The 18460-nt window shown below is 39.1% G+C and overlaps 1 protein-coding gene across 1 annotated transcript in view; it reads right to left on the bottom strand.

The window, feature by feature from the left end:
- The window catches only part of AK5 (adenylate kinase 5), a 332878-nt gene that overhangs the window by 153312 nt on the left and 161106 nt on the right, over positions 1-18460 (bottom strand). The window contains exon 7 of the mRNA XM_075557438.1: positions 810-900. Coding sequence (XP_075413553.1) covers positions 810-900 — 91 coding nt within the window. The remainder of the gene's footprint in view (positions 1-809; positions 901-18460) is intronic.

The following is an 18460-nucleotide window of genomic DNA, read 5'->3' as shown; positions in this document are numbered from 1 at the left end:
GAGGTTCACCTCCACTCAGAGGCAACTCAGAAGAAATCCCTGGAAATTCAGTTCCTCAAAATATGGAGCACAATTCTACCCTGACCCATACAGGGCAGCCAGGAGTCGGAGGTGATTTGGTTGGAACTTGTTATATATATTTTTGATACTTAAAAAAAAACAACCCTCTGGTTTATTTATTTACACTCAGGTGAAACTATAAAAGTCAGAGTAGTCAGAGAGTTTTAAATCACAGCTGCAGAAAGAATAATGCCTCTTTGTTTTATGTTATGAATACCAGAGCTGTTTTCTGGTGTTATTATTTTTTAAACAGGGGTCTTACGTTACACTGTGTGTGCTCCCTGATAATTTACATGTGCACTGATAGGAAGGAAAACAGTAATTACAACGGGCAGATTTTTAGCCCTTCTTTTGTGTTATATTTTGTGTCTTTATTTTAAAATCAGGAATGAGATGAAAAGAACCAATATTTCAGAGATGCTTAACACGATCTAAGGAGCCCTGGTGGCACGGTGGTTAAGTGGTCGGCTGTTAACCACGACTACACCAGCTGCTTGGTAGGAGGAAGATGTGATCATTTTCCCCTCAAAGTATACAGCCTGGAAAACCCTACTGAGAAGTTCTGCCTTCAAACTGTGAGCCAGTGTGAGGGAAGTTTTGAGAAAGGAGAGCCTTTAGGCATTGAGATTGTGGATAATTTAATCTGTAAAACCTCAGAGTGGGTTGGTCGGCTCTAACCAGGCATCCAAATGTCCAGAAATTTGGCAGATGTTCTTGGTGTGTTGATGTCCAAGAATAGAATGACTTACCTGCTGCAGCCTCTTTGTTGGGAAATAACTTGTTGTCAACTGCCACACTGATGTCATAGAACACCTCATCCTCATCTCGATCTGCATCAAACTGAGGGGAAAGAGAAGATAAATTTGCAATATGAGAATCCATAAGTTAGTTCATCCCAAAGTATAACAAACATGCTTTGAACATGTGCAACTCTAGTAAATCAGGAGAGAAATAATTTAAGCAGTTAATTCTGTAACCAGACATTTGAAGTGTTGGGTTGTTTTGTTTTGTTTTTTCAAACCCAAACCTCACATCAAAGAGAGAAAGGCATCGAGGAATAAACACAGTCCCCAATAGAAAAGGACATGCATAGTATGGTACATTTTACAAGCCAATCTATGATTCCACTGAAAGATGACCTCTGGGAGTGGCTTCAGTGCCACCTTCCAAGAGAATTCTAGGGTGAAAGCTCAGGGGTTCCAGCTTCTGTCAGTCTAATAGGTCTGGCCTTTTCTAGGAATTCAAGTTTTGTTCTACATTTTTCTCCTATTCTCTTCCACATTTGAGAAATTAAATTTTGAACACTGGGCTTTGGGAAAGCTATGGTTTACAGTGAAAGCTTTAAATCCATTTCTGAGTCTCCACATAGATTCAACCTCCACTGAATTCTTTCTGACCATGAAGCAGCAATGTGCAGAGTCCGTTAGAAAGTTGGGTGCTATCCCCCCCCTAGCCAGCCCAAGGGTGCGCAACCCTTAGGAACTTGCCTTGGTGTGCTTTTGTGGAATATGGGACACGGGGGCTGCACCAGTGTGAGGAATACCTGGACTCACTTCGTCAGAAGGCCCTGAACCATTGTTGTAAGCTTTTCTATCTGTAATAGTGTACGGATCCCAATCATGCACCCCTTCCTGATTCTGTAGTCTCCTGGAAACTGTGGTGTATTAGGCTGCTGCAGTCATGCCTGTGACAGCTGCCCTTACAGTCTAAGTGGCTACCCATCTGTAAGTCTTTGGACCGCACCATCACCTCATGCTGAGGATCTCTCTCAGGCACATGATGGGTCTTGTCTTTGTTTCCTTTTGGACCTGTTCAAAATGTAATCCATGCATCTCCAGGAATCCATCCTATCTCTCTGTCTATCTGTCTGTCTGTCTGTCTATCGAAAGAAAATGTATTGTAGAGAATTTTCTTAATTTATAAATCAAGCTTTGGAAAATTTGATAGCTGAAATGTACTCTGGGCTTTCTCTTAGTTTTTCTAATTAAAAAAAATAAGAAAACCATGAAAGTATATAGTTCTCAACAATAGGGGGAAATATGCCCTAATTTATTTTATGTACCTAAAAAAAAGAAAGCACTTCTAAATGGAACAGTCTCTAGAGAATGTAGCTATAACCAAGAGCACATATTTAAATATTTATTTTACCATTCTCTAAAATTCAAATCAAATATATATATTTAAAATATGTGGCTTATATTTATAAATCTTGTGTTTTCCAAGCTGTTCAGTGATTTTTAAATACATTTTTCTTCAGGTTTTAAAATAGTGTTATTAAGTTAAATTGGCTTACAATAAGCTGCACATATTAAAGATGTACAACTTTATAAATTTGTGGGCAATTCTGCTATTTTTTAATTCCATTTTCCACAAAATTCTGAAACCCCCTAGTAAGTATACAGCTGTGAAACAATCACAAACATAAAAATAGTGAATATATATATGGCCCCACCCCAAAATTTTCCTTATAGCCCTTGGTAATTTGTTTTTTCTGTCTCTCTCTCCAGGTAAAATCTGAATTCCATAACTATAGCTTGCATTCTCTAGAATTTTATAAAACTTGATACATCATTTTCTTTTTTGTTTTATGCATATGTCCACTCAGATTCATTGATTCACTCATCCATTCATGTGTTTGCACCAACATTTCATGTTTTTATCACTGAGTGATCTTTCATAGTATGCATATACAGTTAATCCTATGCTGTACATTTTTTCACCTCAAACATTGCAGTTTTCATCTCTGGACTTTATAATTGAGTCTTTTAAAAAAACTTTCTAAGTTTTTATTTAAGATTTTGGGAATATGGGATATATCAGGTTGAATCAAAAAGTTCTACTGCAAAATCAAAGAAACCTTCATAACACAAAAATAAATATCAAAATTTCAAGCTACTGTTTCTTGACATATCTTCCATCTAGATGTATACATTTCTGAAGGTGGTCTTTAACCTTTCCCAAAGGAAGTCCACCCTCCTTGATTTATACCATGTCAAAAGAGCAGTTTGGGCATCGTAGAGGGGCTCAAGTCTTGTGTCTTTTCAATGTTCTTTGAGTTTGGGAAATAAAAGGAAGTCTTAAAGGACAATGTGAGAGCCATACGTTGGATGTAGTAAAGTTTTCCAATGAAATTCTCATAGGTCAAGTTTTGTTACCCTTGAAGAATGGGCAAGCACATTGATGTGATGGGGGAAAAAAAACCTCTTTGGCACAACTTACCTGGCATTTTTCTCCCCAATGTAGTTTTCAATTTCCTTCCTATTCCCCCCTAAGAAGTCCCCATGGCCAACTTGTGTCTTTAAGAAAATCTAAAAAGATCATAAGTTCGAACAAGATTCATCCAAATAGTAGCCATAACCTTCTGAACTGACTGTAACTCTCTGCCTTGACTGTAACTGGTCCAGTAGGTCTTTTTGGAAGTCACTATTTTAATTGGATTTTGTTTGGAAGGCATCCTAAAACAACTAAGTCAAGTGTGTTACTGAGAAAATGTGTCTTCAGCTACTAATTGATCACAAAAACGTATATGTACGCATGTGCTGTTTGGAATAAGCCCATGCCTGTGTGAACTGGAGCTCTGGCAGCAATACTGTGTGAATTTATCCTTGTACTGTCCTTGTCTGCTAATTCTAACATCAGTGTCAGTTCTGAAGTGGTTCTATAAGATATTTTTTTCTGTGTGTGTTTTGTGCAAATCTTATTTTAATAATTAAAAAGTTAAAAATTTAAATTTTAATTAAACTTAAAAATTTTTTAAATTAAAAAGCTAACAATTTCTTATTATTAAATTTTACTTCTTGGGTGCTGCTTATTATTTTTACTGCTATATATATATATTTTTTAATTGCAGCTTAGTTACTTTGGGAACAGTTTGATCTCTTCAGGTCTCTTAAGATTTGTTAGAGGAGACACGCAGTACTTAGTTTATGGCTAATTCTTCTCCATTCTTGAAGCAGGTGACTTCTAGGTACTCTCTTCAGTACCTTGTGAATTAAGATGATTCCAGTCTTGCCTTAATTCACAAGAGGAACAAAATGAGGCATTTATCTTCTTCACAACTGGACCAATAAATGAAGAAAAGACCGAGCGGTCAAGGATTTCACTTTGCTCGATCCACAATCTCCATGCTCATGGAAGCAGTGGTCAAGAGGAATTGCAATGGGGAAATCTGTTGTGCAAGAACTCTTTAAAGCATTGAAGAATAAAGGTAACACTTTGGGGACAAAGGGATGCCTGACCCAAACCATGGTCTTTCTAATCGTCTTCTACATATATTGAAGCTGGATATTGATGCATTGGCTTAGGGTGATAGTAAAGAAGATCAAAAGCACCGTGAGCTGCCAGGGGAATAAACAAATCTGTCTTTATATAAGTACAGCTAGAATGTTCCTTAGAAGAAAAGATAGTGAAACTTGTCCAACAACCATCGGACAGGTTAGCAAGAGCAACCAGTCCCTGGAAAAGGACACCATGCTTGGGAAAGTGGAGAGGAAGCAAAAGAGAGGAAGACCCTCCAGGAGATAGCCCTTGTGGGGAGAACTTTTTGGTTGTCATCGTTGTGTAGGAAGAGAGGTGTCAGAGGGCCAGGTGTGCTGCCATGTGCTACAGTCCCACCCCACTGTGCAAGAATGATTTGCTGACAGAGGTTCATAGTTCCAAGGCATTCTTATTCTTGGCTTTTGGTTTCTAGGTAATGCTCTGAAATGCAAGCAGAGACTTCCTTTCTATAAGAAAAAGGTTTTGAGTCATATGAATATGAGTTAACACCCAAATACAAGGGATCGCAGAAGTGAGAATCCTGCATGGATCGGAGAGCTAAAGAGCGGTGAGGGCTCCTCCTCTCAGGGATTAGAGTAACTTCGGGGTGGGGTGGGGTGGGGCTGGGACTGCATGGCACCAGGCCAGCTGATTCTAGAGGTTGATCCCTCCTCTGAAATGTCAGTGATTCGATGGCACTTCAGCATTTAGGTGACTGCTGTTTAATATCTAACTATTTTATGAAAATTATTTTCTTATTCTGAGGGAAAGAACTCACAGAGCATATGCTCTGCATAATCTGTTTCATGTCGGTTAATGCAAAAGGGCTAAGGAGGTCAATTGAAAATTTCAAATCAAATGCTTACCAAATCCCCTAATTCACTCACAACATATGTTTTAATTTGAATAACAAATGTAGCGGCTTTCAAATACATGCAAACTATAGTTGGGGTAAGAATGGAAATCACAGCACAGAGAGTAGAATTATGCACCATCCGAGGAAAACACACCAGCGATGGTTTGCATTTTTAATAACAGGAATGAGTTTCAGGAAACCCGCGACCCAAATCTTCCTAGTGACAGGGCTGTTGACACTCTTACCTCTGCTAGCTAGGAATAAACAAACAAACAAACAAACAAAAACACACCTAAAATACACAGACCTATTCCATTGCTACAGAGTCACTTCTGACTCATAGTGACTCTGTGAGACACAGCATAACTGCTCTAGGATTCCCGAGGCTCTAAATCTTTATGGAAGCACTCTATTGCATTCCCCCCCATCCCCATGGAGTGTCTGGTGAATTGGAACCCCTGACCTCGGTGCTAGCTAGGAATACAAGTTCTAAAAAATATTGTGAATGGACTAGAGAAGGGGCGATTACCAGTTTGCTCCCTCTCCCTGATCCCAGATTTCACTAAACTTAGGTCTATCTCCCATCTTTTCCAAGCTCCTTCATTAGTGGAGGAGAAATAATTGGGCTGTTATTAGTGTTGCTTTACTTTTATGTATCCCGTAAGTATCGTTCTCTGAGTAGCAAATCAGTTTCATGAAAATTTTATGTCTTCCTTGTTTCACGCATGAGATTTCAATCAAGCACACTAACCATCAATGGCTTCCATTGCTTGCTACAGGAGATCCCGCAACATGTGAATAATTAGTCTTTCAGATTTTCTCTTTTATATGTTTGGAGACTTTAAAAGATTGGTTTGTTGGAGTTTTCTTTTCCTTGACTTTGTTTTACACCAACAAGAATGAGGGGTGGCACTAAGGCAGTAAAACTCATGGTGAAGGCAGTGAATTATCAATGAGGGAGACATGACTCTGCAGTAATATTACTCTGCAGAACCATGTTTCTAAGACTTTATAAAGAAGTACCCAAGTGCATTCAATGGAGAATGAAGACAATATTTGAACTAGAAAACCAAATCATCTCTGTGTGTTTTTTCCCCTTCTAATTTGTTTTGCTGGTAACGTACACAGGCTAATGCAGTTGTTTACCATTTCTACGTGACATTGTTCAACGACACTGGCTACAAACGTCACAAGGCGTCACCATCTTCACTATCTTTACTTGTATTGTTTCATCATCAAACATGTAGACTTTAGTGCTTAAAGGTCTCATCTGTGCTTTACACTAACTGCTGCCAATTTGAACTCACATAAGTCTTATGTCAAACATTCTTTCCTGATTAAGCTAAACAGTTGTTTGGTTTACAGATGACTTCAGGGGATAATTTTGGTTCAGAGTATAAAGATTTTCTCAGTGATAGATTTGGGACTTCCTCCAATCTTAACAGGCCCAGTAAATCTGGACAATCTAATGTTTTAATGAGCATAATTCCCGTGTTTTGGCCTTGCAGAACTAAGTTGAATAGAATAAGGGAAAAATTATAAAAACAGACATTGCTTTGCAAAATGATGATTTCAGAACACTTGAAAGCTGTGAATATCTGAGCAAAAACTCAGCTTACTGCATAAATCTTTATCTCTCTGGATAGTCATGTTTTTATTGAGAAAAAGTCAATACAATAAATATATTCCAGGGAAAGTTGCTGCAATATTTATGAATGTGCCTTAAGAAGCACTTTCTTCCTGAACTTAAAGAATGAAACTACTTTGACTTATGCTGTTATAAAAACTTTTGAAAGAGGCTGAGTTAATTTTGACTGTTCTTACTATAGTCTTCATCAGCATTCAATAGCCAATGGATCTCCGTAAAGCACGTGATATCGTTGCCATTTATTGAGCCTGCTATCAATGATGGATGTAGGCACTTACTACATTGCTTTTTCTAACACTTTTAGCATTCATTCCCTAGTAGAATATTATGAAGAGATACCATCATACTCATAGATTAAAAATTGGAGCCACAGAGAAGCCTATCATTTTGTTCAAGGTTGTGCTAACGGCAGAGCCAGGTTCCACATCATATTTCTTCTTTTCAAACTGTGAGCCCCAACAGCTGGGCAATCGCCAAACAAATCGAGACTTTTGGATGTACTCTTAAGGTTCCAAAAACCAAACTCACTTCCATTGAGTTGATTCCCACTCCCAGCAGCCCTGTCGGGTGTTTATGAGGTTGTAAATTATTACTGGAGCAGAGCAGACTCATCTTGTCCCCACAGAATGCCAACTTTGTGGTTCGCAATCCAGCACTTACTTGACAGCATCCAAATCCTCAGAAATTAACCTAGGTGCCGCTGAAATATGCTAGGTATTCATTATCGTATCCCTCAGTTGAAAGCCCTTACAGCATGCACCCTGCCAGCTGGCCATGGCTGTTGGCAGGAGAATTTCTCTTCAGGCTGGCTGAGAGCAGGGGCAGATGAAGGAGACAGTAAGAGACAAGGTCGCTAGCTGAAAGTTGCCATCTTTCATAGGCAAACTGACCACTGTTTACGAATTGTGTTGTCTACTGTTGACTGTAGTTGTATCCTCCAGACCAGCCTTCTTCACGTCTTTCTGAAAATAATCCCACCTTCTATTTATTGAGGGAATTGTGGTCACCTAGTGTTGATTCTGCTTGCACAACTGTCTGGATCCATGTATAGGTTCCTCATGAACACAATGAATTGTCCTAGGATCCCCATTCTTCTCAAGGCTGCCTACAGTTTGTCATAATCCACACCGTCAAATGCTGTTGCACAGTCCTCCTTCTGGTTTTCTCGGTTCACATCCAGGAGCCCTCTCACACCAGAAATGATATCCCTTCTTCCACATCCTCTTCTGAGTCCAGACTCAATCTCTAATAGCTCCCTGTAAATGTACTCCTGCAATTGTTGGATGATCTTCAGCAAAATTTTACTTGCATGTGATTGCAACGATACAGTTATATAATGTAAGCATTCTGTTGCGTCACCGTTCTTGGAAAGGAAATATTTCATGGCTTACAAGCAATAAAGATGTGAGTCAGGGTTTTGTCCTGTCATCATGCTTTTTCAGTTTGGATGCTGACAAAATAATCAGAAAAGCTGGATTATATGAAGGAGGTATGGCATCAGGATGGAAGGAAGGCTTATTAATAGCTTGCGATATGCAGATGGCACAGCCTTCCTTGCTGAAAGTGAGGAGGACTTAAGGCGCTTGCTTATGAAGGAAGATCAAGGATTTCAGTCGTCAGTATGGATTGAACTCAAAGTAAAGAAGCCCCAAATCCTCACAATTGGACCAATAGGTAACATCATGATAAACAGAGACATGCTTGAAATTGTCAAGGATTTTACCTTCTTTGGATCCACAATCAGTGCTCATGGAAGCAGCAGTTTAGAGATCAAATGAAACTGCACTTGGTGAATCTGCTGCATAAGACCCCTTAGAAGTATTGAAGAGCAAGGAGGTTACCTCGAGGACTAATATGTGCATGACCCAAGCCATGGTAGTTTTCAATGGCCTCATGTACATCTGAAAGTTACATACTTTTTGATTTTTATGATAGATCTTAGTCCAGCAGGCATAGTTATGCCTTAGATAATGAGTGTTGTCAAAATTTATCCCTATGAACCCTCATTGTTTGTGTAAATACTGTCGACTCACCCAAGTTTTTAAATCTGTACAAGTCAATAATCCTTATATTTTAGGCTAAAGAACTTTCAAATACATACATATTTTTCTAAACAGCATTTTAAATTCCACACCATTGGCCAAATTAGTATACTATTAATAGAATTGCCCTATGCCCCATGGGGGATATTCATAATGCCCCCCCCCTCCGGCAAATGATATTGCTACCTCTAAAGTGGACCGGGGACATACATGGGCTCTGGATAAAAGAATCGATTTTGAACTCACATTTAATTGTCATCCCAATCTAAGAACAATTAGTTCTTATGATGTGGCCTTGCTATATACTCGACATCATGAAGCGATCACTGAAGACATGAGGGCTAGAGCAAAGTGTGGTGAAGACACTAGATGGTACCCAGTGCTCAGGAAGAATAGTTTCTGGGGGCTTTAAAGGCTTCCTTTAAGACAAGCTTCCATTTAAATGTGGTGTCAGTTAAGTCTGCAAAGAAGAAGCACACTAACCATCATGATCACGGAATTATTAACAAAAAATTCCAAGATCAAAGGCAGAGACTGTATCAGAGCTTAAATTCTGAGCATCCTGTTTGCAGAGGGTTATAGATGCCAGTGGAAGCCCAAAATCCATTTACAGAGTCCCCACATGGACTAAATATTCATTTAATTCCCTTTGACCAAGAATATGAGCAGTCTTGCCCTGAGACAGTGTATTAGAATGTGGATTTCTGCAGGTAAAGCTAGGGTGAAAAATATCTTACCATTTATTTCTCTGTTTCACTAATTTTTAACATGTTCTACTTTTTATTATATTCCAGTGACTTTTGAATTTAGGTTCTTCTCTTTTTATCAAACAATTTAATTGGCATATAATGCACACATCATACAACTCAATAGTTCAATAACATCAAGAAGAGTTGTAAAATCATTACTATACTCAGTTTTAAAATATTTTTTTTACTTCTTGTAATCATTGTGATTAGCTCCCATATCCCTGCAACTTTTCCTGCCCTTCCCACAAGGAACCATTAATCCAGTTACTGTCTCTACAGATTTATCTATCCTAGATTTCATATGCAGAAAAACATTAAAAACCAAAAAACACTTATAAGAACAACAAATAAAAAGTTAGAAAAGAAAGCCAAAAATATTAAAAATGAGAACAAATGTAAATAGATTATTAGGGAGATCAAATGATAGGGTACCGAATTTTAACCTAACTGCCTCTGCAACAATCCACTTTCCAAGGCATTCTACATGTCAACAAGGGTATTCGCATCTCTGGCCCATGACCAGAGAGGACTCACCAAGGGCTTAATCCATGAGTATTTCCCCTTGAGTTTTTAAAAAACTGAAACAGTTTTAAAACGGGCCAAAGGGCAGATCAAATGATATTACATGTTGACCTGCCTATGTCTGCCATAATTGTCTGCACAATGCTCACTGTCTGCTAATAGGGCTTTTACATCCCTCAGCTATGACTGGCGGGGATTCACAGGAGGCTTAATCCATGTGTACACCTTGCAAATGGATTTTTACTTCCACTGCCACCCAGAGCCTTCTGCAAACTGATGTGCTCACAACGTAAGCTCTGATACCTTTCCCTCCTTTGGATTAGGATTATATTATTGACAAACCTTGGATCACACAGGCTCGTGTGTTTCCTCCACGTGGATTTAGTTGACATTTCACTTAGATGGCTGTTTGTGTGAAAACAAGGCCTTAAGACCCCAGAAGCTATTCTTTCTGATAGCCAGGCACCATCTACTTTCTTCAACAGATTTTGCTATAGCGTCCTTATCTTCAGCGATCTCTTCATGAAGTGAAAGCATTAAGCCAGGGCCATGTCGTAAAAATGAAGTATTCTTAGATGGGGGCTAGAATTAAGTGCAAGCCCCAAATCCGTTCATACATCTATGGTTTATAGATGTTCCTGGGTCACCTTAGAGAACTCATTGTCAGTTTATGTGAGAACATTATCAGTCGTCCTCCTAGGGCATCATTTCCGCTGCCTTCAAGTCAGTCCTGATTTCTAGTGATGCTGGTATCTTCTGTGTTTTATTCTGTGGTGTTGTTGTGTGTGTGTTTTCACTGGAATTATTTTATTTATATGAAACTCAGGGTAGGTAAATCTATAGAAAGAACAACTAAATTAACAGTTTTTTTTTTAGGGTAACGACAGGGGAGGCTGGGGAAAAAGGGAGCTAATAATAATAGATACAAGAATTAAGAAAATTCCAGAATTCATTGTGATGACCGCACAGCTTTCTTCAATATACTTGAACATTGAACTGCGTGTGAATAAGGGTTATAACAATTTTATTGGTCACACATTTTATGACAGATATTGTGCTGTTCATTGCTGATACAAAAAGGAAGATTAAATTGTGTTAGCTTTTATGTGCTTATTAAGGCATCAAAGAGAGTTAAAATACTTTGAAAAATCCTGATAAACCAAAGAATAATTTCAGGGTGACCAAAAAGAATATTAATAAATCTTCTCACAAGAAAAAGAAAGTTATAAAGACTCAGCAAAAAACAAAATTAGCATCACAGGGAAATGAAAAGATACTTATAAGGAAAACAGAAGACAAAAAAATGTCTCCACACAGGAAATATATAGAACAAAGAAACCACCAGCACTACAAATCAATGGCAAAATACACACACACATAAAAAATGACAGCAGTAAATTACTACCTGTCAATAATGGCACTGAATGTAAATGGGCCATGATCAATAGTCACGAGACAAATAATTGTAGAATGGATTAAAAAATATGACCCATCAATACTCTGCACAGAGGAGACCCGCCTTAGACATAAAGATACAAATAAACTTAAAATAAAGGATGGGAAAAGTATGTCAAGTAAATGGAAGCTAAAAAAGAGCAAGAGTAGCAATACTAATGTCTCATAGAACAGATTGCAAGGTAAACCAAGCATGATTAAGAAAAGAAGGGCATTATATAATGTTTAATGGGTCCATCCAAGATGACAATAAAACAATAATAAATATGTATGCAATCAACAAAACAGCATCAAAATACATAAAACCAACTTTATCCAAATTGAACAGAGAATAAACACAATAATGGTCATTGTTGTTAGGTGAGTCAGTTAGGACTCATATTGATGCTATGTATATTAGATTTTAAAAAATGCCGTCCAATTCTAACAATGGTCTCTCATAATTGGTACTGTTTTGAGTCCATTGTTGCAGCCACTGCGTCTATCTGTCTTGATAAAAAGGTTTTCCTTTTAAGTTGATCCTTTCCTTTATCAAAAATGATGTCCTTCTTAAGAAATTGGTCCTTCCAGATAACATATCTAAAATATATGAAACAACATTTCATCTTCCTCCTGTTTATGGATAATTCAGGCTGTCCTTCTTGTGATACAGATTTGTTTGTTTTTCTGTTATTCCATGATAGAACCCAGCCCAATTATCCCACTGCCCTTGAAGTATTTCTGATTCATAGTGACCTTATATAGGGTTTCTGAGGCTATAAATCTTTACAGAATGAGACAGCTTCATCTTTCTCCCACAGAGAAACTGGTGGTTTTACTAACTAAATGTTCTTAAACATACTCTCTGCATCTCCTTGTACGACAGGCAGCCACATCTTTCCCGTGCAGTCCCAGCAGCATCAGAGACGCAATGGTGGAGATTGGAGTAAACGGATTTGGCTGTATTGAGCATCTGGTCACTAGGGCTGCTTTCAACTCTGACAAAGTGGGCATTGTTGCCATCATGACCCTTCCATTGCCGTTAACTATATGGTTTGCATGTTGCAGTGTGATTCCACCCATGGCAAGTTCAGTAGCACCATTAAGTTTGAGAACTGGAAGTTTATCATCAATGGGAAGTCCATTTCTCTTCCAGGAGTAAGATTCTGCCAACATCAAGTGGGGCAAGCTGATGCTAAGTATGTCATGGAGTCCACTGGTGTCTTTATAACTGTAGAGAAGGTTGGGGCTCACTTGATGGGTGGTGCCAAAAGGGTGATCACCTCTGCCCCTTCTGCAGATGCCCCCATGTTTGGGATGGGCATGAACCATAAGAAATATGACAACTCCCTCAAGATTGTCAGCAATGCCTCCTACACCAATGGGTTGACTCCCTGTGACCATGGTCATCCAGGACAACTATGGCATCAAGCAGGGACTCATGACAATAGTCCATGCTATCAATGCCACCCAGAAGACCATAGATGGCCCATCTGGGAAACTCTGGCATGGCAGCTGTGCAGCTGCCTAGAACATCATCCCCATATGTAACGCTGCTGCCAAAGTTGTGGGCAAGGTTATCTTGGAGCTAAATGCGAAACTCACTGGCATGGCCTTCCATGTCCCCACCCTTAAGGGCACCAGTTCAACAACACTAGAGGAAAAGAAGAATTTTCAAAACACCTCACAGTGTGTATGAACCTGGAGGACATTATGCTGAGTGAAATAAATCAATCACAAAAGGACAAATTTTTATGACACCACTATTATAAAAGTCAAGAAAAGGTTTCTGCACAGAAAGAAACATTCTTTGATGCTACCAAAGATGACAGGTAGAAGGAGAGAAAAATCACTAGTTTGTTAGTAGATAAGATCTAAATTGGATGAAGAAAATAGAAATACACAATAAGGAAGAGGTCAACACAATATGACCAAGATGAAGGAAAACATTAAGAGGTATGCAAGCATAACAAGTAAAAAAGGTAAATATTCTTTGGGTTGTTAGCTGCAAAGTCTACACTTCAAAACCATCAGCCACTCCTCAGGAGAAAGATGGGGTTTTCTAGTCTTGTAAACAGGTATTGATCAATAGAAATATGTCCAAGAGGAGCCACTGAGAGGTGAACGATGGCTAAACATCATGGTGCAGGAGAAAAGAAAAAAGAAACAGAGGAAAGAACAAATAAAATGACATATATAGGTATAAATATAGATACATATATACCATATATACTCGAATATAAGTGGACCCAAGGTACCTAATTACCTGGAAAACCAGAAAAGTTGATTGACTCGAGTATAATCCTAGGGTGGAAAAATGCAGAAGCTATTGGTGAGTTTTAATAATCAAAACAAATGAAAATAAAATTACTAAAAATTGAGACATCAGTTGGGTAATGTATTTCAATATTTATTTTAAATAAAAAACATAAATAAAAGGACAAGTCATTTAACATTACTAAACCAGCACAGTAAGTGGAAAATAGGTTCAACAAAAACACTAAGGTTTCAACAATGATACCTTAAGAGTACGAGTCCCTGAGCTCAATCAGCAACCAAGCTAAAATGTAAAGAGTTAAAATCCTTCAAAACTGGATTCCTCATCATCATCTGTATCCCAATGCAGAGCTTCAGCTGGTGTGAGGTCATCATAGACGCTGTCCTCACTGAGATCACCGTCATCATCACCATCACTGCTGTCATTTTCATGCAAAGCGCAGTCTTCACTGCCATCCATAGCATTACTAATACTGCATTTCTGGAAGGCACGTCGCACCATGTCTTCTGGAATGTCTTCCCATGCATTTTGAACCCACTTTGCTATTAACTTTATGTCAGGCTTCATGAGATTTCCTCCTTTTGTTAGTCGGGCTTGACCAGATGACATCCATTCATGCCACACCCTTTGCACACAGTCTTTAAAAGGTTTATTCAAAGATACATCCAGAGGCTGCAGTACAGATGTAAGTCCACCTGGAATAACGGCTAAAGGAATTTTACTAGATTTTGCAAAATTTTTTTTATGTCATTCGATAGGTGGTCTCTGAACATACCCCAAACAAGTAATGATGGCTTTTTCTTTAAGGCTGTTCCTGGTCGTCGGTTCCAGATTTCTTCCAGCCATTTTTTTGTTCCGTCTTCATCCATCCAGCCTTTAACATGTGCACACACAGTAATTCTTGGTGGGAAATTGATCTTTTTTAGGCAAGGTCTTTCTTTTAAAAATAAGTACAGGATGCAGCTTAGTTCCGTTAGCCAAAAATGACAGAACAACTGTAAAGTATATTTTTTCCATTTCCTGTGGTGTTGAGAAAAATGCTTTTTTCTCCTAAACCTGCCACAGTTCTGTTGCTTGGAAGATCAAAAGTCATGTCAGTTTTATCCATATTCCCAATATCTGCCAGGTCATAATTATAAATCCTTCTTTGTTTTATAATAAATGACTGGAATGACATAGTAATTTTTTCTTCAAGATCTTGTGGCAATTTCTGGGAAATCTTTGTTCTTTGTCTCAAACATAGTAGGCCAAACCTATTCATGAAGCGAGTACACCATCCTGCTGACCCAGCAAATTTTTCAATGCCTGGTGCTTTATATTTGTCATCCTTAGCCATTTGTAGAGCACGTATGTGATTCCCATGCGTGTTATGCAATAACCATTTTGATGACACTCCATAACCCATTTATGCAATTCACTCTCTAGAACCCCATAAAAAGACATTAAACCACGAAGAGCTTTTTTAGGTTTCAGAATCTGTTCCAAGCCAGCCTTCATTTTCTGCCACTCCCTCACTTGCTTTTCGTCAACACAGAATTCCCTACTTGCAATACTGTTATTGCTCTCTTCTGCTCTTGACACAACTTTCATTTTGAAACCAGCCTCATATGACCGGCGTTTTTGTTTTGGTTCAAGATATCCATTTCTAATAGGATAAAAAACCAAGACTTTGAAAAAGAACTTTCATGGTAATGTCCCCTCCCCCCCCCCCCCCCCGCGATGTGTTAGCAGGGCGGAGGGGAGGGAGTCCATGTGGGCGGGGGATGCAGGATGTGAAATAATACAGAGACCAGAGGAGAGAAACGGAGCGCAGCCACAGACACATCCTTATCAGTTCAGCTGCTGGCATAAGTGAATCATTACTGGTACTTCTGCGAATCGGAGCCGTGCACATCATAGGATGGTTCTGATTGGTTAGATGTGAGTAAACAAACATTCAAAGCCCTGCAGTGTCAGCTCGTCCCGTTACCTTGATGGGGGGGGGCAGTGAGATTTTATACCTTGCTGGGGTACCACTGACCTGTGTATAAGCCGAACCCCAGTTTTTTAGCACATTTTTTGTGCTGAAAAGCTCGGCTTATACACGAGTATATATGGTATGCAATTATATGCATATAGGTCTATTTGTATATATACACATGGATGCATGTATGTGTATACACATATATACATATGTATGTATATGTATACAAGGATGGTTTTTTCTAATAATGTGGCAATGCATGAAATTCATCTTCCTTTCACAATTGATGAAGACATAATGGGTGCATAAGTAAATGTGGTGAAGAAAGTTGATGTTCCCCAGCTATCAAAAGATACAGCATCTTAAAGGCTTGAAGATAAAAAAGCGGCTATCTAGCTGGGAAGCAACAAAGTCCACATAGTAGAAACACGTGATCCTATGTCATCATGAGATGTTGATGGGAAGATGTATCAGAAGTTCAAAAACAAGCAACCAAATTAACATGAAGGCACATTGGCAAAGAGGAGTCCCCCAAACCACCTGTAAGACAATTGAAGACTCCCTCACAGAAGGGCCACATGGAAAGGATGATATATCCAGGGTGCAGTACAGCACTGTTGAAACGCAAAACTATCCTCTGCTTCTTTAATATTTCCTCCCCCTATAATTATGGTCTTAGTTTTACCTCATTAATCCTGTTAGACCTGCATATGTTCATTTGTATAATTAAAACCACTGAATGCACGAAATCCAATATGGAAAAACTCTTCAGAAATAGTGATAGGAGTAATGATTCCCTGAGGGTACAGAAAGAGAGAGGGGTGGGGGAGGGGAAGAGGAGCTGGTAGCGATGACAACAAAACCCCAATTCAAGGGGAACGAATAACAGACTGGCAGGTGAACAAACACACTGGTTGTCATAAGATGTGGGGCGGGAATAACAACAACAATAATACTACTTAATAAAATAACAAGGGTTTGGGGGGTACGGTGGGGAGGGCGGGAAAAGGGGGAGCTGATATCAAAGAGTGCAAGAAGAAACAAAATGTTTTGAAAATGATGGTGGCAATCATTGTACAATCATGCTTGATCTATCTGAACTATGGATTATTATAATATCTGTTAGGGCTCCCAATAAAGATGGAAATAAGTAAAGCATGACCATGGGGGTTAAGAAACATGTTACAGTCTTGGAAACCCACCGGGGCAGTTATAATCTGCTCTGCAAGGTTGCTATGAGTCAGCACTGACCTGATGGCAATGGCTAATGACAGCAGTCACAAGTAACGACTTGTAAGTGGATACTTCAGTACCTATACAAGGGGTACCCCCCAAAGTGGGAATTTTTTCAAAGCTATATATATATATATATACACACACACACACACACACACACATACACACACACACACACACACATACACACACACACAAAACCACCCTATTATCACCTTCAAAATACTATTACACTTAATACATTTGTCAAATCTGCAATTCAATTCTTGGAAACATTTTTCAAACTCATCTGTTTGGATGGCTGACTGTACCTCCCTCATTTTTTAGTTCCCCTCTTCTATGTCTTCAAATTGCTGTCCTTTCATGTCCCTCTTCATTAAAAAAAAAAAAAAGTAAAGTAAAAGAACTTGCAAGGAGTGAAGTCAGGTGAGTCAGGTGCATAGGCCAAGAGAAGCATGCTGTTTTTTTGCCCAGAACTGGTGCACTGAGGTGACTGCCTGAGCAGGTGCATTTTCATGGTGGCAAAACCAATCCCCCCACCTTCCACAAATTTGGCATTTTTGGGTCACATATTATTATGCAATTTTTTCAGAACCTCTAAATAGAAAGCTTGATTAACCATCTGACCTGGTGGAACAAACTCCAAATGCACTATCCCCCTCATAGCAAAAAAAAAAAAGAACATCATTTTGGGGGGTACCCCATTGTATAAACTGAACAAGTGTGGGATGATGTAGAGGAGTGTGCTCTCAAACATATATCGGTTTGGTAGAGGGTATTTCTGTGTACATATTGGTATGCACTGCAATGATATCCAGATAGACAGTATAGCATACAGAGGGCCAAGTTACGTATACTTCTTAGCCATAACAAAACACCTTGAGGAGCTGAGTGACTAGGCTTGAGGGCTTAGGATCACAGGCTTGGGGACATCTAAGTCCAATGGTGAAAGATTTCCCAGGAAGACAATGTTCTACATCCCATTCTGGTGACTAGCAACCGAGGCCTTAAAAGCATGTGAGTGGCCATCTAACTAATATGCACCCACTGGTCTTTTCCTGTCTGGAGTAAAGAAGAGTGATGAAAATTTTAAAAATATGGAAACCATTTGCCTACAGGACTAATGGACCACACAAACCCCAGCCTGAGACCAGAGCCTTAACTGGTGCCTGGTTATAACTGCTGACAACTCTGGTTGGGAGCACAGTAGAAGGTCTTGGACAGAGTGGGGGGAAATGTAGAACAAAGCTCAAAATCATAAAAACGGCCAGACTCACTGTCTTATAATGACTGGTAGAATCCCCGTCACTATGGTCCTTACCCCCCTTTCAAACCTGGAACTAAACCCACTCCTGAAGCTCACGTTTCAGCCAAACAGAGGGGGCCAATAACATGAACAGTAACAGCTGGGAAGA

Source organism: Tenrec ecaudatus, chromosome 1, assembly GCF_050624435.1.
Source record: "Tenrec ecaudatus isolate mTenEca1 chromosome 1, mTenEca1.hap1, whole genome shotgun sequence".
NCBI lineage: Eukaryota > Metazoa > Chordata > Mammalia > Afrosoricida > Tenrecidae > Tenrec > Tenrec ecaudatus.
Note: the sequence above shows the minus strand (reverse complement) of the source record. Positions and strands in the feature narration are given on the sequence as shown.